Source organism: Rhinoderma darwinii, chromosome 9 (assembly GCF_050947455.1).
Source record: "Rhinoderma darwinii isolate aRhiDar2 chromosome 9, aRhiDar2.hap1, whole genome shotgun sequence".
In the NCBI taxonomy this organism is placed as follows: domain Eukaryota; kingdom Metazoa; phylum Chordata; class Amphibia; order Anura; family Rhinodermatidae; genus Rhinoderma; species Rhinoderma darwinii.
In genome coordinates this window covers 32,256,103-32,275,229 of record NC_134695.1, presented here as the reverse complement: position 1 = coordinate 32,275,229, position 19,127 = coordinate 32,256,103, and the positions used below count along the sequence as shown (strand labels likewise).

Sequence of the window (19,127 nt, the reverse complement as noted above, 5' to 3'; positions counted from 1 at the left end):
AAAAAACAAACAACTATTTCATAAGGTGTACATAACCTTTAAGAAACCAAACCATAAACGAATTGTTTTTTTTCCTTCAGACCTTACTTATAAATGCTATACCTATATGGAGAGCAACCAAAAGATTGGGTTTGATGCCAGACAGTGTCGCTCTCTAAACATGGTTAAGGTGTTCCACTGCAGCTGCAGGGGTAACTGGTAGTTTATACCAACATTGGACTACACTACTTAAATTTATTCACTATCCATTGTTTCATTTATTGTTAGGCTGCTGTAGATATGCCACATGCATGGTTCCATTTAGGAGTGGGGGATCGCTACTTTTGACTTTACATAGGCACATGCAGGTTGCATGGTGCAATACATTTCATATACATTGCCCACACATTCCTGTATGATTTAGCGCCTCTGTTGTGTATCAGTGTCTGGTATCCATCTATACTGTGGTAATCATCTCTGTTTTTAATCTTGTTTGTTGTTATGTATCAATAAATTTATACCTTTTAATATAAATTCGTGGTGTGTCAGACTCCGATTTTTAGTTTTTTCTTACTTATAAATGGCTGACCTTCGTTGTAAACACTGAAACCAATTAGATTTAGATAAATCCAGTTATTCTGACAGCTGATAAAATGAGAATTATTATATAGTTGATAGATTGTTCTCAAACCATCCTTTGCCATTTCTCAAAACCACTTGCACCTATTTCCAGAACCGCTGGCCACCGCATGAAGGCAGAGAATGAATGAAGAGATGGCCAGAGTTACAGAAACAACAAAGCTCGCTGCGCTACTCTGTCTCCATAACTTTCATGGAAGTGAATGGGAGTTACAGAAACACTGGAAACTGGTGCAGGGGGTTTAAAAAATATGAAAGGATGACTTGAGAACAATCAACTAGATCACAATTCCTATAAATAATTTTAATCAGATGTCATAACTGGATTTATCTAAATGTGGCAGCCGCTTAACCAGGTCAGAGAAGATGAGGGACCCCAGTACTGGACGTAGGTGCGGGTCAGAGAGTTGGAACCTCAGAAATGTATGGCATATCCTATAAATCTGCCATAAAGGTCTACAAGGGGATACCCTTTTAGGATGATCACAGGGCATACCACTACTGGGACCCCAAGCTGTAATATAAAGGGAACAAGGCAGCAGGTGTTAGGTGCAGTTCACACAGGTTTTTTTAACGCTGATTTTGATGCAAAAACCAGCGCCAAAAAACGTCCGAAACCATCTCCCATTAATTTCAATGGGAGGTGGTGTTTTTTTTTCCGCGGCAGCTCTTAGCCACTGGTGGTAAAAAAAAAAAAAAAAAAAAGCTCCATGTTCTTTCTTGCCACGGAGACCTCTTGACAAAGCTGTAGGACAGTGAAACGCGCGTCGAGGTGTTTAATCTGACATCTCCATCATCATGTCCAAAGGGAATACTGGGCTAAAAATTCCTCTCTTCTAGTTAGATCTGGGTTATTTTCAGGGCATCACCCGTTCTGTGCACGTAATGGGCTTCTTATCTAGACCCTAAGGCCTGATTCACACGAGCTCTGCGCATCTCGGACGTGAAAAACTGCATTTTCACATCCGAGGTGCATCCGTGCTCAGCGCTGCGGGACGCGATGTCACGCATCCCCCATAGAGGAGTCTATGGAGGGATGTGTGATGCGTGAAAAGATAGGACATGTCCTATTTTCCCACACGGTCCGTTGAAACATTGAATTACATATGTCCGTGGGACGGCCGCTGTTTCAACGGCCGTCCCACGGACATTTAACACGTTAGTGTCAATAAGGCCTAAGTGTGTATAATCGATCTTCCTCTATATATCTGTTATTTGATGTTTTAATCAGACATTATGATTGCATCATGATTGTATGAACTATTGGAGCAGATATGACGCATACCGAGGGTGCTTATTTATAATGGAAATATATTCCCTACACCTAGTATATATTTCTATGATTACTATAATCGATAGGTACAGTATAGGTAGATTCATGATTCATTCTAGTTATAAATATTAACATTTAGGACTTCTTGGGTCGCACTACCCTTTGGATATATTTTTTAGTGTTTTATTCTGGGATAAGTATTCACCTATTGGTTGTCAATTTAGACATGTTATAACTGGTATAGTCTTATTGATTTCTCGGACACGTATATTATCTAGATGGAGTTTTCTGTCTGTTCTCTATCTTTAGGCCTTTGTTGTGTCATCTGGCCACATGAGGGTGTTTTGTCTCCGTCCATATAAATTTTTATATACTTTGTAATGTATGTATTTATATCAAATAAATGTTGTACTCTTCAAAATTTTTAGTGTTTGAAAGCCATTCCTGTTCTCTTTTTGGTTTACTATGTTATAGCTTGATTGGAATGACAGATCTTTGAATTTATAGAGGGATTATATAGGTTCTATAATAAATAAAATTTTTGGTATTTTAAGACTTGTAGAAGGGGCCAGGGGAAATGCTTTACACGTGGAGGAAAGGCAAATAAGACATCAATATAAGAAAAATGTTCTTTGCAGACAGAATCAGAGAATCCCTGCCCCAAGAAGCATTGGCAGATACGACAGCATTCAAAACAGGGCTAGATGCTCATCTAACAACAAGAGGCACTGAGGATTATATATAATGTAGCATTATATTATGTACAATTGATCTGAAAGATTACATTTGAGCACAGCCAAGCAAAAGATTTGTGCATTACATTTATGTTTAATTTTTACCAAATATATATATATTTATATTATTTTTATTTTTTTATGTATATACAGATGTAGCGGTCTTTACCTCGACTTTTAACGCATTAAATAAACAATGACTAGATCTCTTATTTTATATATTTTTCTATGACTTTTCAATGGCTTTTGTTGTGTGATATCACGCTGCAGAAGAGGCTGGACGCAGCCTGCAGGGCTTAAGGGGAAGCCTCCATGACCTCACTGGTAGGGAAAGGGTTAATAGGTAGGGGAGAGTTAGGAGGAGGTGGAGGAGGGACAAGGAGGAGTCAGGGGGCCGTTGCTGAGCTTCCCGCTGTTTGCGGCATTGAGCCGGAAGCAGCGGGAGGAGTAACACAGGGAGAGACAAGCTCCCCGTTGCCCGCTCTCGCTCAGTATGGCAGAGGCAGGGTTGTTAGAGCAGCTGCGTGCTGCTGCTGTGCACCACGGTCCCGGATGGCTGGAGGAGACCGTGGCTGCATTAGCAAGGATCCCGGACGCCGTGTTGCCACGTCAGGCACGGCGTTCAGGGTCTGTTGCAGGAGACAGGCTCCCCTCCCCCGGCCCCCTTCCTAGCATGGCGGCGGGGGGGAGTCGGCAACAACTGCTCCTGTCCGGAGCAGGCAGAGAGCGTTGCCGGGGGTGACGGCGATGCAGGCCGGGTCGACTCGTCCCTCCCGGCGGTCTCGACCTCCAGAGCGCCTCAGTCCTGAGGCAGTCCCGCGGACACGGCGTCGCAGAGGGAGCCCGATCTCGGACGCTGCAGGCCAGGCAGCTGGGGGGACCGCCCCTTCCCAGGCCCTGCGTCCTGGCAGGAATCCCAAGCCGCGACGGGGTCCGGCGGTGAGCAGGGAGTCGCAGGCCGGGCTCCCTGTCACCCCTCCACCGTCGGATGGAAGATTTGGAGGACGAGGTACGGCCGCCCCGCCTGGTGATGTTCCGGCCAGGGGGCAGGCTTCTTCAGGATCATCGAGACGGACGCCTAGATCTGCAGCGACGTTGAGGCAACAGGTCCAGTCGGAAGTCTGGGTTCCATCGGTCGGGCGGCAGGTTGCCGGCCCATCAGTCAGCGCTTCATCATCTCCGATCCGAAGATGTCGGTGGGATGGCCAGTCGTCTGCGAGAGAGGAGCTGGAGGAAGGTGAACTGGACGTGTATCGTCGAGGTCAGGATGGTCCGGCTGACGGGAACACAGCGCCTGTGCGGCCCGGTGAGTGTGTAACTCCATCATTGTCATATCCAGCGATTTTTATGTCGGGTGTCGGCGGGGGGGCTGCTAGCGTCGCATCGGTGGCCGGTAGTGGCGCGGGCGGGCGCGATGGCGCGGGTCTGGCAGATTTAGTGTGTTGCTTGAGGGAGCTGGTCGGGCGCCTAGACAGGGCGGCGGCGCCGGTAGCTACGGAAGTGTCCCCGGCGGTAGTGTGGGAGGGCCCCAGGGACGTGGGATTGGTACAGGCGCGGCCCGTGCTGGCGGTTAGGGAGGCGGTCGCGGTGTCGGTACAGACCGAGGCACAAAAGGATGGCGATCGGGTGCGTATTGATGACCGTGCTCGGGGCGAGGTGTACGTTTGTCTCGAAGGTCCGTTGGGGGCGCATTTAAAGCAGGAGGTGCGCGAGCGGATCTGGAAGGACGAATATGTTGAGATTTTTTCTCTCTTGCCGCTCGCTAAATTTAATTTGGATAAGAGCAAGCGGGACGAGAGTAAAAAGGACGAGGAGGAACGGCGGCGGTATAGGCTTATCCCGCAGACGTTCGTTAATTGGTCGCAGGCGTTCGCCATATTGGCTAGTGTGATAGGGGGAAAGGCGCCGGAAAATTGCTCGGCGTTGTTTTGTTATTTTGATGCCATTGGGGAGGCTCATAGGGCGTATGGGGGTCAGGCGTGGCTGCGATACGATGAGCAATTCAGTCAGCGGAAAGCGGTTCGGCCGGCGATTCGGTGGGACCAGAAGGATATTGCTCTCTGGTTACGGGTTACGGCTCCGGTTAGGCAGTCCTTTCCCGGGAGCGGCGGCCAGGGAGGCCAGTCTAGTCAGGTTGGACAAAGCGGCGGGGGAAAGGCGGGTTTTTGCTGGCAATTTAATGAAGGCCAGTGTAAGTTCGGGGCCACGTGCAAGTTCAAGCACGTGTGTTCCGAGTGTAATGGTGCATCACACGGGGCGGCAAAATGTCTGCGAAAAAAGAGGTCAGGGAACCAGCCCTCCGCGGTGTCGCCGGTGAGGGTGGAAAAGATGGACCCTTATCTAAATGAGTATCCGGATAGGGCGGCGGCTAAGTTGCTTTACGAAGGGTTTCGTGTTGGTTTTGTTATTCCTCCGCCTCCTTATGAGGTTCCGGTTACGCGGAGGAATTTAAAATCGGCTTACTTGCATGCAAAAGTCGTGTCGGAAAAGTTGTTAAAAGAAGTTTCGTTGGGCCGCATGTCGGGGCCGTTTGTTGAGTCGCCTGTAAAAGATTTAGTTGTGTCCCCGTTGGGTATTGTCCCTAAACGCGAGCCCGGAAAATTTCGTTTGATTCAACATTTATCGTATCCCAAGGGTTCGTCGGTAAATGACGGGATTGATCACGAGTTGTACTCCGTAGTCTATACCTCATTCGATAAGGCGGTGGGTTTAGTGCGGGCTGCGGGTCCAGGTGCGCTGCTAGCAAAAACCGACATCGAGGCGGCGTTCAGGTTGTTGCCAGTTCATCCGGAAAGCCAACGGCTGTTGGGTTGTTTTTGGAATGGGGCTTTTTACGTGGATCGGTGCCTTCCGATGGGGTGTTCCCTTTCTTGTGCATACTTCGAGGCGTTTAGTAGCTTCGTGGAGTGGGTAACGAGGGGAGTATCCGGGGTCGACTCGTTGATCCATTACTTAGATGATTTTTTGTGCGTTGGCCCGGGGGGTTCGCCGGTTTGCGGTAATTTGCTTCATACACTACAGAAGGTGGCGAGGGATTTTGGGATTCCTTTGGCGCCAGAAAAAACGGAGGGCCCGGTAGCGACGATTTGTTTTTTGGGTATTGAAATAGACTCGGTGGCAATGGAGTGTCGTCTCCCTGCGGATAAGTTGGGTGCTTTGAGGCTGGAGGTACGGCGGGCTTGTAGACTGAAAAAAATGACGCTGCGGGAGCTTCAGTCGCTGCTGGGGAAGTTGAATTTCGCCTGCCGGATTATGCCGATGGGGAGGGTGTTTGGTAGGAGGTTGGCGGCGGCAACGGCGGGAGTGCGTGCGCCACATCATTTTGTGCGGCTCAAGGAGGAGCACCGAGCTGATCTTCAGGTTTGGGATGACTTCTTGGGCCAGTACAATGGTCGCTCGCTATGGATGGCCCCAGCGCAGGATACGAGTGATTTGAATATTTTTACGGATGCGGCTGGGGCGGGCGGTTTTGGAGCTTACGGGGGAGGTCCGTGGTGCGCAGGTCAATGGCCGGCTAGTTGGGTGTCCAGTGGACTCACGCGGAATCTGGCCCTGCTCGAGCTGTTTCCCATCGTGGTGGCGGCTACCATTTGGGGGGACAGGCTCAGGGATAAGAAGGTCCGTTTTTACTGCGACAACATGGGGGTGGTGCTGGCCATTAATAACATCACGGCGTCCTCTCCTCCGGTAGTTCAATTGTTGCGACATTTAGTGTTGGTGTGTTTGTCGTTGAACGCGTGGGTGGTGGCGGTGCATGTCCCGCAGGGTACGGAATTGTATCGATGATGCTCTTTCTCGCTCGCAGTGGGACCGGTTTCGGCAATTGGCACCGGGAGCGGATCGTCTCGGTTTGGCTTGTCCGGATCATCTTTGGGATCTGGTATCGGTCCCGTAGAACAACTGTTACAAAGGTCTTTGGCGCGCACGACGTGGAGTGCTTATGCTGCTTGTTGGAGGCAGTGGGAGGAGTGGGTAAGAGAGTTGGGTGACGTCAATACTGATAGAAACAGGTTGGTGGCACTTTTGTACTGGCTTGGCATTTAGAATAGGGCGGAGATCTGGGGAGGTGAGCCTATTCGCAGATCGGCTGGAGGTATGGTTGCGTCGGTCAAAAACTGACCAAGTAGGGAAGGGTAAACTGATAGTTTTGTTCGCCCTCCCGGGGTCGGTTATGTGCCCAGTAGAGTGCATGGGGGGGTTTTACGCCAAAAAGGGGGTCTCCAGATTTGCCTTTGTTACGTCATGTGGACGGGTCGTTTTTGTCCAGGTTTCAGTTTGGAGCTGTATTTAAAAAATGTTTGACGGCGGTGGGGGTTGCGGCAGGCTCATATTCATCTCATTCCTTCAGGATTGGCGCAGCAACAGAAGCGGGGCGCTGGGGGTTGGATTATGAGGGGGTGCGGCGTATTGGTCGTTGGGAGTCCAACAGGTTTAAGTCCTATGTCCGCCCCCATATGTTAGGAGGTTTGTGGGTAACGCTTTTAAAATGTTGTATGGTGGTGCCTAACTGTTTTTCCGTTTCAGATTCGCCTCCGTGTTTGGTGTGGTTGATGGGTCATTCTTACGTGCACTGGGGGGCTTTGAGGGCAGACGTCCGCCCGGATGGTCGCCAGTTGCGCATTCCGCGACAGGATGCGGTTGTGCATTGGCTGGGATTTAGAGGTATGTCGTGGAGCAGGGTGTTGGCGGAATTCCAGACATATGCCCGGCTTGATAGGGTTCCGGAGGTCTTAGTGTTGCACGTGGGTGGGAATGACTTAGGAGCCCGCCCCTTTCGTGAGTTGGAGCGGGATATCAAACACGATATGTTGTGTTTGTGGGTTTCTTATCCCAAGTTGGTGATAGTGTGGTCGGACATAGTCCCGAGGAAACATTGGCGGTTGGCTAGGTCAGTGGAGAGAGTCAATAAGGCTCGCATTAAAGTTAATTGGGCGGTGTACCGTTTCGTAGCAAAAAACGGGGGCATTTGTGTGCGGCACAGGGATTTGGAGTCAGGAGTGGGGAACTTCTGGAGGAGTGATGGGGTTCATCTGACCGAGGTTGGCATTGATCTTTGGAGCTTGGCGATAGCAGAAGGAATAGAAAGGGCGGTGGTGGTGTGGCGGAACTCACAGGCTTAAGGTGGTCAAGGCCTGTTTCGCTGTGGCGGGGGGAGTCCTTGAGGCCAGTCAGTACAAAATGGTGGGGGGGGGGTCGCATCGGGGGTATGCGTCCCCCAAATAAGGTACATGGTTGAAGACTTCATCGGGTGTTATCCCTTTGAAGTGGTCTTCTGGTGGAAGGTATATCACTTGAAGGCTTCATCGGGTGTTATCCCTTTGAAGTGGACTTCTAGTGGTCGGTATATCACTTGAGGGCTTCATCGGGTGTTATCCCTTTGAAGTGGACTTCTAGTGGTTGGAGCCATCTGCTGAGGTGAACGGTGCTTCCGAGCTGGTTTACGGCTGGAGGTAATTGGTGGTTTGCAGATGGCTAACTCGGTGTGTTCTTAAAAAAGGAATATCTGAAAGGGCTTCAAGGACTTCCTCTGCTCGGGTTAATGTTAACGTTAAAATTGCTATTTACGATTCTGACCCATGTTGGGTCATGTGAATTATTAGGAGGAATTCTCTGGTGGATTCCTAACTAGTTATCCGAATGTTTCGGATTTAAATTGTTTTTATAAAACTGTGAAATTAATAAACGGCTGCTGTGGCCATTTCACATCCAACCTCGGTGTCACGTGTCTTTCCTAAAGGTGGGGGTGGAGGGATAAGATGGGTAAGGGAAGGTTCATTAACACACGACTCTACTTAGGCAGGTCAAGCAAGTTATCAGAATCAAGTTAAAGATGGCTACATCCGTAGTTAGAATTCACTCACACAGCAGCAGCATAGCAGTACAATGAGAAGGGTTTGGAGTACTCCTGCTGTGCCCACTATCCAGGTCAGTCGAAGAAACAGTATCACTCCTAAGATATTTTGCAGACACGGAAGGTAGACACCCATCAGTGTGCCCATACTGGGAGACTGTAAGACAAAACAGAATATATGGAGAGATTAGAGATCAATAGGATAGTGTGTGTGTGTGTGTGTGTGTGTGTGTGTGTGTGTGTGTGTAGGTGTTGACAATATGTGTGTGTGTGTGTAGGTGTTGACAATATTAGTGTGTGTGTGTGTGTGTGTGTGTGTGTGTGTGTGTGTGTGTGTCAATATTAGTGTGTGTGTGTGTGTGTGTGTGACAATATTACAGTGTGTGTGCGCGTAAGTAGGTGTTGACAATATGTGTGTGTGTGTGTGTGTGTGTGTGTGTGTGTGTGTGTGTGTGTGTGTGTGTGTGTGTGCGCGTGACATTATGACATTATCTAATCTCGCCCTGATTTCAATCACATCGGGATTGGCAATTTCACTCCCCAGACAAAGGCATTTGCATAGGCGTCTCAATACTTCTCCTTTAAATGACCGTGGTTTTTCAGGATCTGAAACACGCTTCAGTATTAATAACACAGATGATGTAAATCCTTGCACTATGGAAAACACATAAGTATGCTGTTCAGGGAGTTTTGTTCAAACATGGTTTCCACCTTAAAGAGGCTCTGTCACCAGATTTTGCAACCCCTATCTGCTATTGCAGCAGATCGGCGCTGCAATGTAGATTACAGTAACGTTTTTATTTTTAAAAAACGAGCATTTTTGGCCAAGTTATGACCATTTTCGTATTTATGCAAATGAGGCTTGCAAAAGTACAACTGGGTGTGTTGAAAAGTAAAAGTACAACTGGGCGTGTATTATGTGCGTACATCGGGGCGTGTTTACTACTATTACTAGCTGGGCGTTGTGTATAGAAGTGTCATCCACTTCTCTTCACAACGCCCAGCTTCTGGCAGTGCAGCACTGTGACGTCACTCACAGGTCCTGCATCGTGTCGGCACCAGATGATTCTGCAGCAGCATCGGCGTTTGCAGGTAAGTCGATGTAGCTACTTACCTGCAAATGCTGATGCTGCTGCAGAATCAACTGTAGCCTCTGGTGCCGACACGATGCAGGACCTGTGAGTGACGTCACAGTGCTGCACTGCCAGAAGCTGGGCGTTCTGAAGAGAAGTGGATGACACTTCTATACACAACGCCCAGCTAGTAATAGTAGTAAACACGCCCCGATGTACGCACATAATACACGCCCAGTTGTACTTTTACTTTTCAACACGCCCAGTTGTACTTTTGCAAGCCTCATTTGCATAAATACGAAAATGGTCATAACTTGGCCAAAAATGCTCTTTTTTTAAAAATAAAAACGTTACTGTAATCTACATTGCAGCGCCTATCTGCTGCAATAGCAGATAGGGGCTGCAAAATCTGGTGACAGAGCCTCTTTAAGCGAGAAAGGGCATTAGCTGTGACAAACCTTCTGGGCCAGATCTAAGACCTGGAGACCACCCACAAATGCTCTCCTACAGTGGAATGAAGAATAAACAGTAGGCGAAGTTCACACTACCGTTACTATAAGTTTACCTCTCTTCCATCAGAGTAAGAGAGGATCGATACATTAAATGGAAAGCAATGGTTCCGTTAGTATTAGCATTGATTTCAATGGTAATTCTTTTGTATCCGTTGCTTTTCCTTTTGTCTCCATTCGCTAAATTTCCATTTTTTTGAAGGGAAACAAAAGTTCTGCAGACTGCACATTTGTTTCTGTTCAAAAAAACAGAAACCAAAACGAGCGGAGACAAAAGGAAAAGCAACGGATACAAAAGAATTACCATTGAAATCAATGGTAATTCTAACGGAACAGTTGCTTTCCGTTTAACGTATCGATCCTCTCTTCGTCTGACGGAAGAGAGGTAAACTTAAAGTAACGGTAGTGTGAAAGAAGCCGTACTGTGAAAACGTTTTAGGCAGTTGTGGAAAAATGCTGCAAAGTGAGAATTCTTTCAAATATAGGTTTATAGGTTTTTTTGAACAATTAACAAAATGCAATGTGAATGAACAGAAGAGAAATCTAAATCAAATCAATATTTGGCGAGACCACTCTTTACCTAGAAGAATTGATGCTGTTTTGAAGGCAAACTTGGCACAAAGTCATGGATATTGTAGGATTATAGTCAGGTGTATGATTAACCAATTATTCCAAACAGGTGATAATGATCATCATTTTCATATGGAAGTTGAAAAACAGTAATTAACTGTAACCGAAACAGCGGTTTTAGGAGGCTTAAAACTGGGTGACCGTTTCAGGTCAAAGGTCCACCATGACCAGACTGAGCATAGCAACAAAACATAAGGTAGTTATGCTGCATCAGCAAAGTCTCTCCCAGGCAAAAGATTTCAAAGCAAATGGTGTTTCAAGATGTGCTGTTCAAGCTCTTTTGAAGAAGCACAAAGAAATGGGAAACATGGAGAATAATAGATGCAATGGTCGGCAAAGAAATTTAGTGCAGCAGACAAAACACACAACATGCTTACTTCCCTTCGAAATCAGAAGATGTTCCAGCAGAGCCATCAGCTCAGAATTGGCAGAAACCAGTGGAACCCAGGTAAATCCATCTACTGTTCGGAGAGGTCTGACCAGAAGTGGTCTTCACGGAAGAATTTCGGCCAAAAAGCCATAATTTCGACGCGGAAACAAGGGCAAGCGGCTCAACTATGCACGAAAACATAGGAATTGGAGGAGTGCAGAAAAATGGAAGCAGGTGCTCTGGACTGATGAGCCAAAATTGGAGAGCGGTACAATAATGAGTGTCTGCAGACATTAGTGGACCATGGTGGAGGTTCCTTGCAAGTTTGGGGCTGCATTTCAGCAAATAGAGTTGGGGATTTGGTCAGGATTAATGGTGCCTTCCGTGCTGGGAAATACAGATAGCTACTTATCCATCATGCAATACCATCAGGGAGGCATCTGATTGGCTTCAAATTCATTCTTCAGTAGGACAACAACCCCAAACATACAGTCAATGTCATTTTGAACTATATTCAGCGTAAAGAACAAGCAGCCCTAGAAGTGACGATCAGGTCCCCACACATCTCTGATCCGAACATCATCGAGTCACGCAACCTTTCTCTAGAAGGAGATATATATATCTCTAATGTTACAAGTGTGTCAGCGATTCACAGTACGAGCAAATAAGGAATGAAGGGGAAGCAGCGCTCGTACAAGCGCTGCAGCCCATTCAAAACAGTTGATTGGCTGATCAAATACTTCTGTCTCTTCATGTAATCCTGGGCAGACTCGGTCGGGTCTCGGAAGTCTAACCCGACCGATCAGATATCCAGAGGATAAACCACCAATATTCAGGCACTGGACAACCCCTTTAACCCCTTTCTGCACCAGGACGTAACTGTCCGTCGTTGCGGGAGGTTACTTCCCGCACGAGGACGTATAGTTACTGAGTTATTCCCGGTGTGCACAGCCGGTGGCTGTGTGCGCCGGGAACCGGGACAGAAGCTGTCCCTGACAGCGAACACTCCCGAGTCACCGGCAACGGACCCCGATTAGCGGTCCGATGCCGGCGATCGGTGGATTTGTACAGATCCACCGATCACATTGCTATAACAGTAAAAAAGTTTTTAAAACCGTTCCCGGGACTCGTAGTTAAGTCCGGGAATGGTTACAAAGCTCCACCTACCTCCCTCCATGTCCCATGTGACCGGCAATGGACTGCTGCTATTGGTCCATTGCCGGCGAGAGCTGTGATTGGTGGGTCTGTTCAGACCCACGAATCTTAGTGCACTTTTAGCCAGTGAGGGGTTAAAAATGCCCCCACCCGACAGCTAACACGTCAGTCACCGGCAACGGACCCGTAAAAGCGGTCCAATGCCGGCGATTGATGTGATAGGTGGATCTGTACAGATACACCCATCCTCCATAAAAGTTAGGAAAAGTTTTCAAAACTGTTCCTGTACTCCCACCATCTCTCCCCCATGTTTCTCCCCCTGTTCAGACCCACCAATCACAGTGCGTTTTGTTGCAGGGCGGTTGAAAAATTCAGGATACAGGCTCTGATCTCTTAGTTGTTGTTTAGTAGTTGGAGAGATCAGAGCCTGTATCGTGTAGTCAGTGAAAATAGAGAATAACCCCTAATTTTCACTTCCCCTGTTCCCCACAGCCTCCCAGTGTATAAGGGAGATATTTTTTCTCTTTTTCTGATCAAATAATAATTTGATTTAGTTAGTTGCTTGTCTACGTCAATTCGTCGCATCAGTTAGTCAGTGTCAGTCAGTGTCCGTTGTCAGTTAGTCTGCGTCAATCCGTTGTCAGCGTCAATCCATTACGGTCAGTCGCGTCACTTGTCAGTAAGTGTCAGTCAGCGTCAATCCATTGTCAGTGTCAATACATAGCGTCCGTGTCAATCAGCCTCAGTGTCCGTTAGTAAGTTTTACGAAGTGCTATAAAACAAAAAAAATTAAAAATCTGTTAGACTTTGTTACAGTTCTGTGAGCTACGTGTGTGTAAACATATATACGCACACACACACACACACACACACACACACACACACACAAAAAATGGCAGCGAGACTTTACACCGCTGAAGAGGCGTATGCAATGATCGCGTCCGATACTGACTCAGCGAGTGGTGAGGAAACACAGTTCATTCTCTCGTCCTCCTCCTCCAGTGACAGTGAGGAACCTCCTCGTAGTCGCAGGAGGGTTAGTGCCCAGGTTCTGCCTGACCCTGAAACTGCAGATCTGCCTGACCCTGGTACAGTCAGCAGTGATTGGTCAACCTCAACCAATTACACCCCCCAAATCCCAGAATTTACTGCTGCGGCAGGCATTCATGTGCAGACAGAAGGGCTGCCTATTATTGGATTTTTTAAATTGTTCTTCACAGACAATTTGATCCAGCTCATGGTTGATCAAACCAATATTTACGCCCAGCAGTTTATTTCTGAACACCCCAACGCCTTTCATGCCCAGGCCAATCGGTGGCAACCGACTAATTGTGCAGAAATGCACAAGTATTGGGGGTTAGTCCTCAACATGGGTCTCACTAAAAAGCCCGAAGTGAGATCCTACTGGTCCACGGACATTCTGTATCATTGTCCGCTGTACCGCAATACAATGCCCAGATCCCGTTTTGAGGCCCTCCATAAATTTCTTCACTTTAGTGACAATTCCCAATGCCCCCCTGCGGATGACCTAAACTTCAATAGACTTTATAAAATTAGGCCCCTCATAAACATTTTTATCCCAAAATTTTTCAGCAGTCTACACCACTCAAAAAGAAATCTCTATAGATGAATCCCTGGTGCACTTCAAGGGCAGGCTGAAGTTTCGCCAATATTTGCCAAATAAGCGCGCCAGGTACGGGATAAAAATGTACAAGCTGTGTGAATCGGACACTGGATACACACACGCTTTCCGGATTTATGAGGGGGAAGGACAGGACAATACAGCCCCCAAATTGTCCCCCCGTCCTGTCCACAACAGGAAAGATAGTGTGGGACCTCCTGCACCCCCTGCTTGATCAGGGGTACAACTTGGACAACTGGTACACAAGTGTCTAAAAGACAAAAAACCAGTGGCATGTGTGACGGTCCGAAAAAACCAGCGGCACCTTCCCAAGACCCTCATCAGCCAATCCCTTCAAATTGGCGAAAGCAGGGCATTGCTGCAGGATGGGGTCCTGTGTCTCAAATTTAGAGACAAAAAAGAGGTCTGCATGCGGACATCAATACACGACGCCAGCTGCAGCCCTGTCCCCACACGTGGATTTACATCATCCACGATGAAGCCTGTGTGCATTCGGGCATACAATAAATTCATGGGGGGGGGGGGGTTGACTTGTTAAAACCATATAGTGCCATGAGAAAGTGCAAAATCTGGTACAAGAAACTGGCAGTGTACCTCGTTGTCCAGCTGGCACTATATAACTCCTTTTTAATTTTTAGGAAAGCTGGCAATCCGGGTACATACTTGGAGTACCAAGAGAAAATGATAACATTTATTTTATTTGGAGACGAGGTGGGGGAAACGTCTGCTGCTCCAAGTAATGTTTGCCGAATTGTTCCTGGGCAGCACTTTCCTAGTGAAGTACCTGCTACAGCAAAAAAAGGCAGGGCACAGAAAAGGTGCCGTGTCTGCGCAAAAAGGGGTATCCGTAAGGATAGAACATATCAGTGCGACACTTGCCCATCTAAACCTGGACTGTGCATGAAGGAGTGCTTCCGCATCTACCACACCTCCCTGGATTAAAAATTGTATACTTTTAAAACCCCCACCCCTTCCTTTATCATTCTGGTCTTTTACCAATTTTTAATATTGGACACTCTAAAAAAACAAAACAAAAAAAAAAAAACCCTCAATATACCCCTAGATGAATACCTAATACTCTAACAAATGTGTATGATCTGCACAATTTTTTCAGGCCTATGCTTGTGGCAAAAAATCATCCAAGTAAAAATTAGGCCTCAAAACACTCGTGGTGCTTCTTCACTTCCAGGCACTGCTAAGTGTCCAGACAACATATTTAGACCACTTTGGGGGTATTTCTAAACTCAGAAGAAAAATCCCAATCAACATTGAGGTGTCTTCCTGCACTTACATGCTGTGTCGGAAAAATCTGTCCTATAAATGACGCATTTGTGAAAAATGTAACATTTTATTTTTAATGGCAGATTTCTACTAAATTCAGCCCCAAAAAATATGGGGTCATAAAAGTGATCACACACCTAGATAAATTCTTTGAGGGGGGCAGTTTGCAAAATGGTGTCACTTCTTTGGTGTTTCCACTGTACTTGTACCTCAGGAGCTCTGAAAATGCGACATGGCACCCAAAAACCTTTCCAGCAAAAGCTGTGCTTCAATTGGTTCTCCTTCCCTTCTGAGCCCTGCCGTGGGTCTAAACAGCAGTTTATTACCACTTATGGCGTATTGCCGTAATCGGGAGAAATTGCTTTATAAATGTTGGGGTGTTTTTTTTTCTTTATTTCTTGTAAAAATGAAAAAATTCTATGTTTTTTCAGTAAAAAAGTAGATTTTCATCTTCACAGACTAATTCCACTAAATTCTGCAAAAAAACAAAACTGTGGGGACGAAATGCTAACTATACCGCTAAAAAATTCCTTGAGGGGTGTAGTTTCCAAAATAGGGTCACTTTTGGGGGGTTTCCACTGGTTTGGCACCACAAGACCTCTTCAAACCTGAGATGGTGCCTAAAATATATTCTAAAAAAAAAGGAGGCCCTGAAATCCAGTAGGTGCTCCTTTGCTTCTGAGGCCAATGCTTCAGTCCATTAGCACTCTAGGGCCACATGTGGGATATTTCTAAAAACTGCAGAATCTGGGCAATAAATATTGAGTTGCATTTCTTGGGTAAAACCTTCTGTGTTACATTAAAAAATGTATTACAAATGAATCTTGGGAAAAAAATAAAAATTTGAAAATTTCGCCTGTACTTTGCTTTAATTCTTGGTAAACGCCTAGAGGGTTAATAAACTTTCTGAATGCTGTTTTGAATACCTTGAGGGGTACAGTTTTCAAAATGGGGCATTTTATTGGCACTTTCTAATATATAAGGCCCTCAAAGCCGCTTCTGAACTAAACTGGTCACTGAAAAAATAGGCTTTTGAAATTTTCGTGAAAATGTGAGAAATTGCTGCTAAAGTTCTAAGCCTTGTAACGTCCCGGAAAAATAAAAGGACGTTCAAAAAATGATGCAAACATAAAGTAGACATATGGGAAATGTTAACTAGTAACTATTTTGTGTAGTATTATGATCTGTTTTACAAGTAGATAAATTAAAATTTAGAAAACTGCAAATTTTTACAAATTTTCTGTAAATTTTGGTGTTTTTCACAAATAAAATATTGACTTTATCAACCAAATTTTTTCACTAACTTAAAGTACAATATGTCACGAGAAAACAATCTCAGAATCGCTTGGATAGGTAAAAGCATTCCGGAGTTATTACCACATAAAGTGACACGTCAGATTTTAAAAAATAATCTGTGTCCACAAGGCCAAAACAGGCTGTGTCCTAAAGGGGTTAAGAATCATATTCATTGTATCGATAACAAAAAAAAAACGTTTGCCATGTATAAGCTGTTAAGAGTTTCCTACAGTATACCTCTGACGAAAGGCTCCAACGTATGCCATTGTATAGGAATGTATCGTCAATTGGGTCCCATTGCAAAAAAAAAATAAAAATACCGCTTGGTATAAATAAAAAATTTTCAATGGATGCCTCTGTATCGAATAGCATAGTCAATATTGGCGCAGTGTAACTAAAGTGACTGAAGTTTTAAAGTTATGAAGAATACAATCATGCATCAGAACCTTTACCTTAGTTACTTTCTTACGAGCCGCTTCTCCACTTTCAGCTTCTTCATGCTCCTTTGCTCCCTGTGTGAGGTTTGTGTAGTTTACAAGGCGGCTAAGAAGGGAAGAAACTTTAGGTCGAATGTCCAGTTCTTCCTACAAAAAAAATAAAACATTTTTCTTTGGAATATCTTTAAAGTAATTATTACACTGCTTTATTCTCTGAACTACTTACATATATAAAATTAATAGTTTTTTCTATAAGAGAATTCCAGAAACGTTAATAAACTCATTTTAGACTTTCATAAATATGTGTGCATTTAAGTAGTATACAAGCCATTCGAGATTTCCAATCTACTTTAACAACTGTTCTCCTCATATCTCCTCCCATTGCCGCTACATTTCCTAAGACTTCACCCGCTTAGGCTACATTCAGTCGTGTGTAGCGAACCTCGGGATAAACGCGAACGTGAAAAACGTCAGTTTTTCACGTCAGAGGTGCACCTGTGCGGGGCGCGTTGGCACGGTTCCCTTATAGACTAGTCTTGAATTCCTCATGGACCCTTCACACGCGCCGTTGAAACAATGGTCGTGTAAATGGCCCTGATGATGTACATGAGTCCGTGTGACGGCCGTTGTTTTAACGGCCGTCGCACGGACTACACATATGCTCGTCTGAATGAGCCCTTACTCATGCATGAGTAAGGGGCAGAGTCTCGGCAAATACAGCTCGCCCTGCAAAATATAAGCCCTCGTACTGATCAATCGATGGAAAAATAAAGGAGTTATGGCTCTCAGAATTTTGTGACACAAAACTTAAATTTTTAACAATTGAAGTTGTTTTTCCCCTGTAAAATTAGTAAAACATTTATAAAAAAAAAAAAAAAAAAACACTATATAAATTTGGTATTGCTACAACCGTATTGACCAGCAAAATAAAGTTAACACGTCGTTTTTTACCGCATGGTCAATCCCGTAAAAATAAAACCACAAAAACAAAATGGAGGAATCACAGTTTTTTTTCCCCCAAAGAAATTGTTTCCAGTTTTCTAGTCCATTAGATGGTATAACAAATGGTGTCATAAAAAAACGACAACTCGTCCAGCAAAAAACAAGCCAACACACGGCTATATCCACGGAAAAGTACAAAAAGTCATGGCTTTTGGAAGGTGGAGAGGAAAAAGCGAAAATGAGAATAAAAAAAATGGCTGCGAATGGAAGGAATTAAAGACAGGCGGCTAAAGAAAAAAAAAACGAATTCCAAAATCTTCTTTAAATATAATAATTAAAAAAGTCAAGGTCAGAACATGTAGGACCCCTGAATAGTGGTAATGGTGAGTTGGTCACGGGGGATCAAGAGAAGGCAGAGCTACTAAATAGGTGCTTTAGCTCTGTATATACAACAGAATAAAGAGCAGCTGATTGTAGGCAGTGCTGCAAAATTTTGACATGTCAGAAGTTTGGATTGGTGGGGGTCCGGGGAAAAAGACCCTTACTGATCACTAAAATAAACATGTAGAAGCGCTCACTCTAGTGCTTTGTGCCTTTGGCTGCGATTGGCAATCAAAGAATGTATGAAGACTGGTTCACATAGAAAGTCTTTAAGGGCATCTTCAGCCTGACGACACGTTCATACACTTTATATGCGATCTGGTCTTCAGGCATCATAGGATTGCCGATTGCAGCCGAAGAGGCAAAGCGCTAAGGTGAGCGTTTCTGCCTGTTCATTTGAGCGATCAGTGGTGGTCTCAAGACCCGCGCTACCCATGTACTCGGGGCTCATAATTGTCCGGCGTGGGGGTCCAAATGGAGTCACTTTGCTGAGGGGTATCAACTGTGGCAAGGTCACTTCTCTCAGGCTTTCAGCTCCGGTGGTGGTCTTGGGGCGTCCCTTCTCTTCATCACTAAATAAGGAGGTTGATAAATAAAACAAACAGATTCTCACCAACCGACAAGTCTGTGTCGGAGGCAAGAAATGAATATTGGGACAGGTTTATGTTGTGCTTAGACACGTGTAGGCCTGTATTTTATTAAAGATTTTGTTATTTTATACCATGTCTGCTTCCTTTTGCTACACTAAGGAATAACAGCCTACCATGTTCCTAGAAGTCAGTGCCGCTTCTAGGGTTGGATTTTTTTGAGTTTCATCACCATTATTGGGTCTGATTCTCACTATTCCATGATTCGATTTCCAACCGGTCCAAAGTTTGGTTTCCGGCACAACCCGCGGCATGCAAGTTTTGTTGACATCTTCAACCACTTACTTC

General features: G+C 45.5%; 1 protein-coding gene across 1 annotated transcript in view; it reads right to left on the bottom strand.

The window, feature by feature from the left end:
* Positions 1-19,127, bottom strand: part of SLC12A4 (solute carrier family 12 member 4) — a 111,567-nt gene that overhangs the window by 81,628 nt on the left and 10,812 nt on the right. Inside the window, exons 3-4 of the mRNA XM_075836908.1 lie at positions 16,885-17,016; positions 8,487-8,633 (exon numbers count right to left, since the gene is read on the bottom strand). Of these exons, the coding sequence (XP_075693023.1) occupies positions 8,487-8,633; positions 16,885-17,016 (279 nt within the window). The remainder of the gene's footprint in view (positions 1-8,486; positions 8,634-16,884; positions 17,017-19,127) is intronic.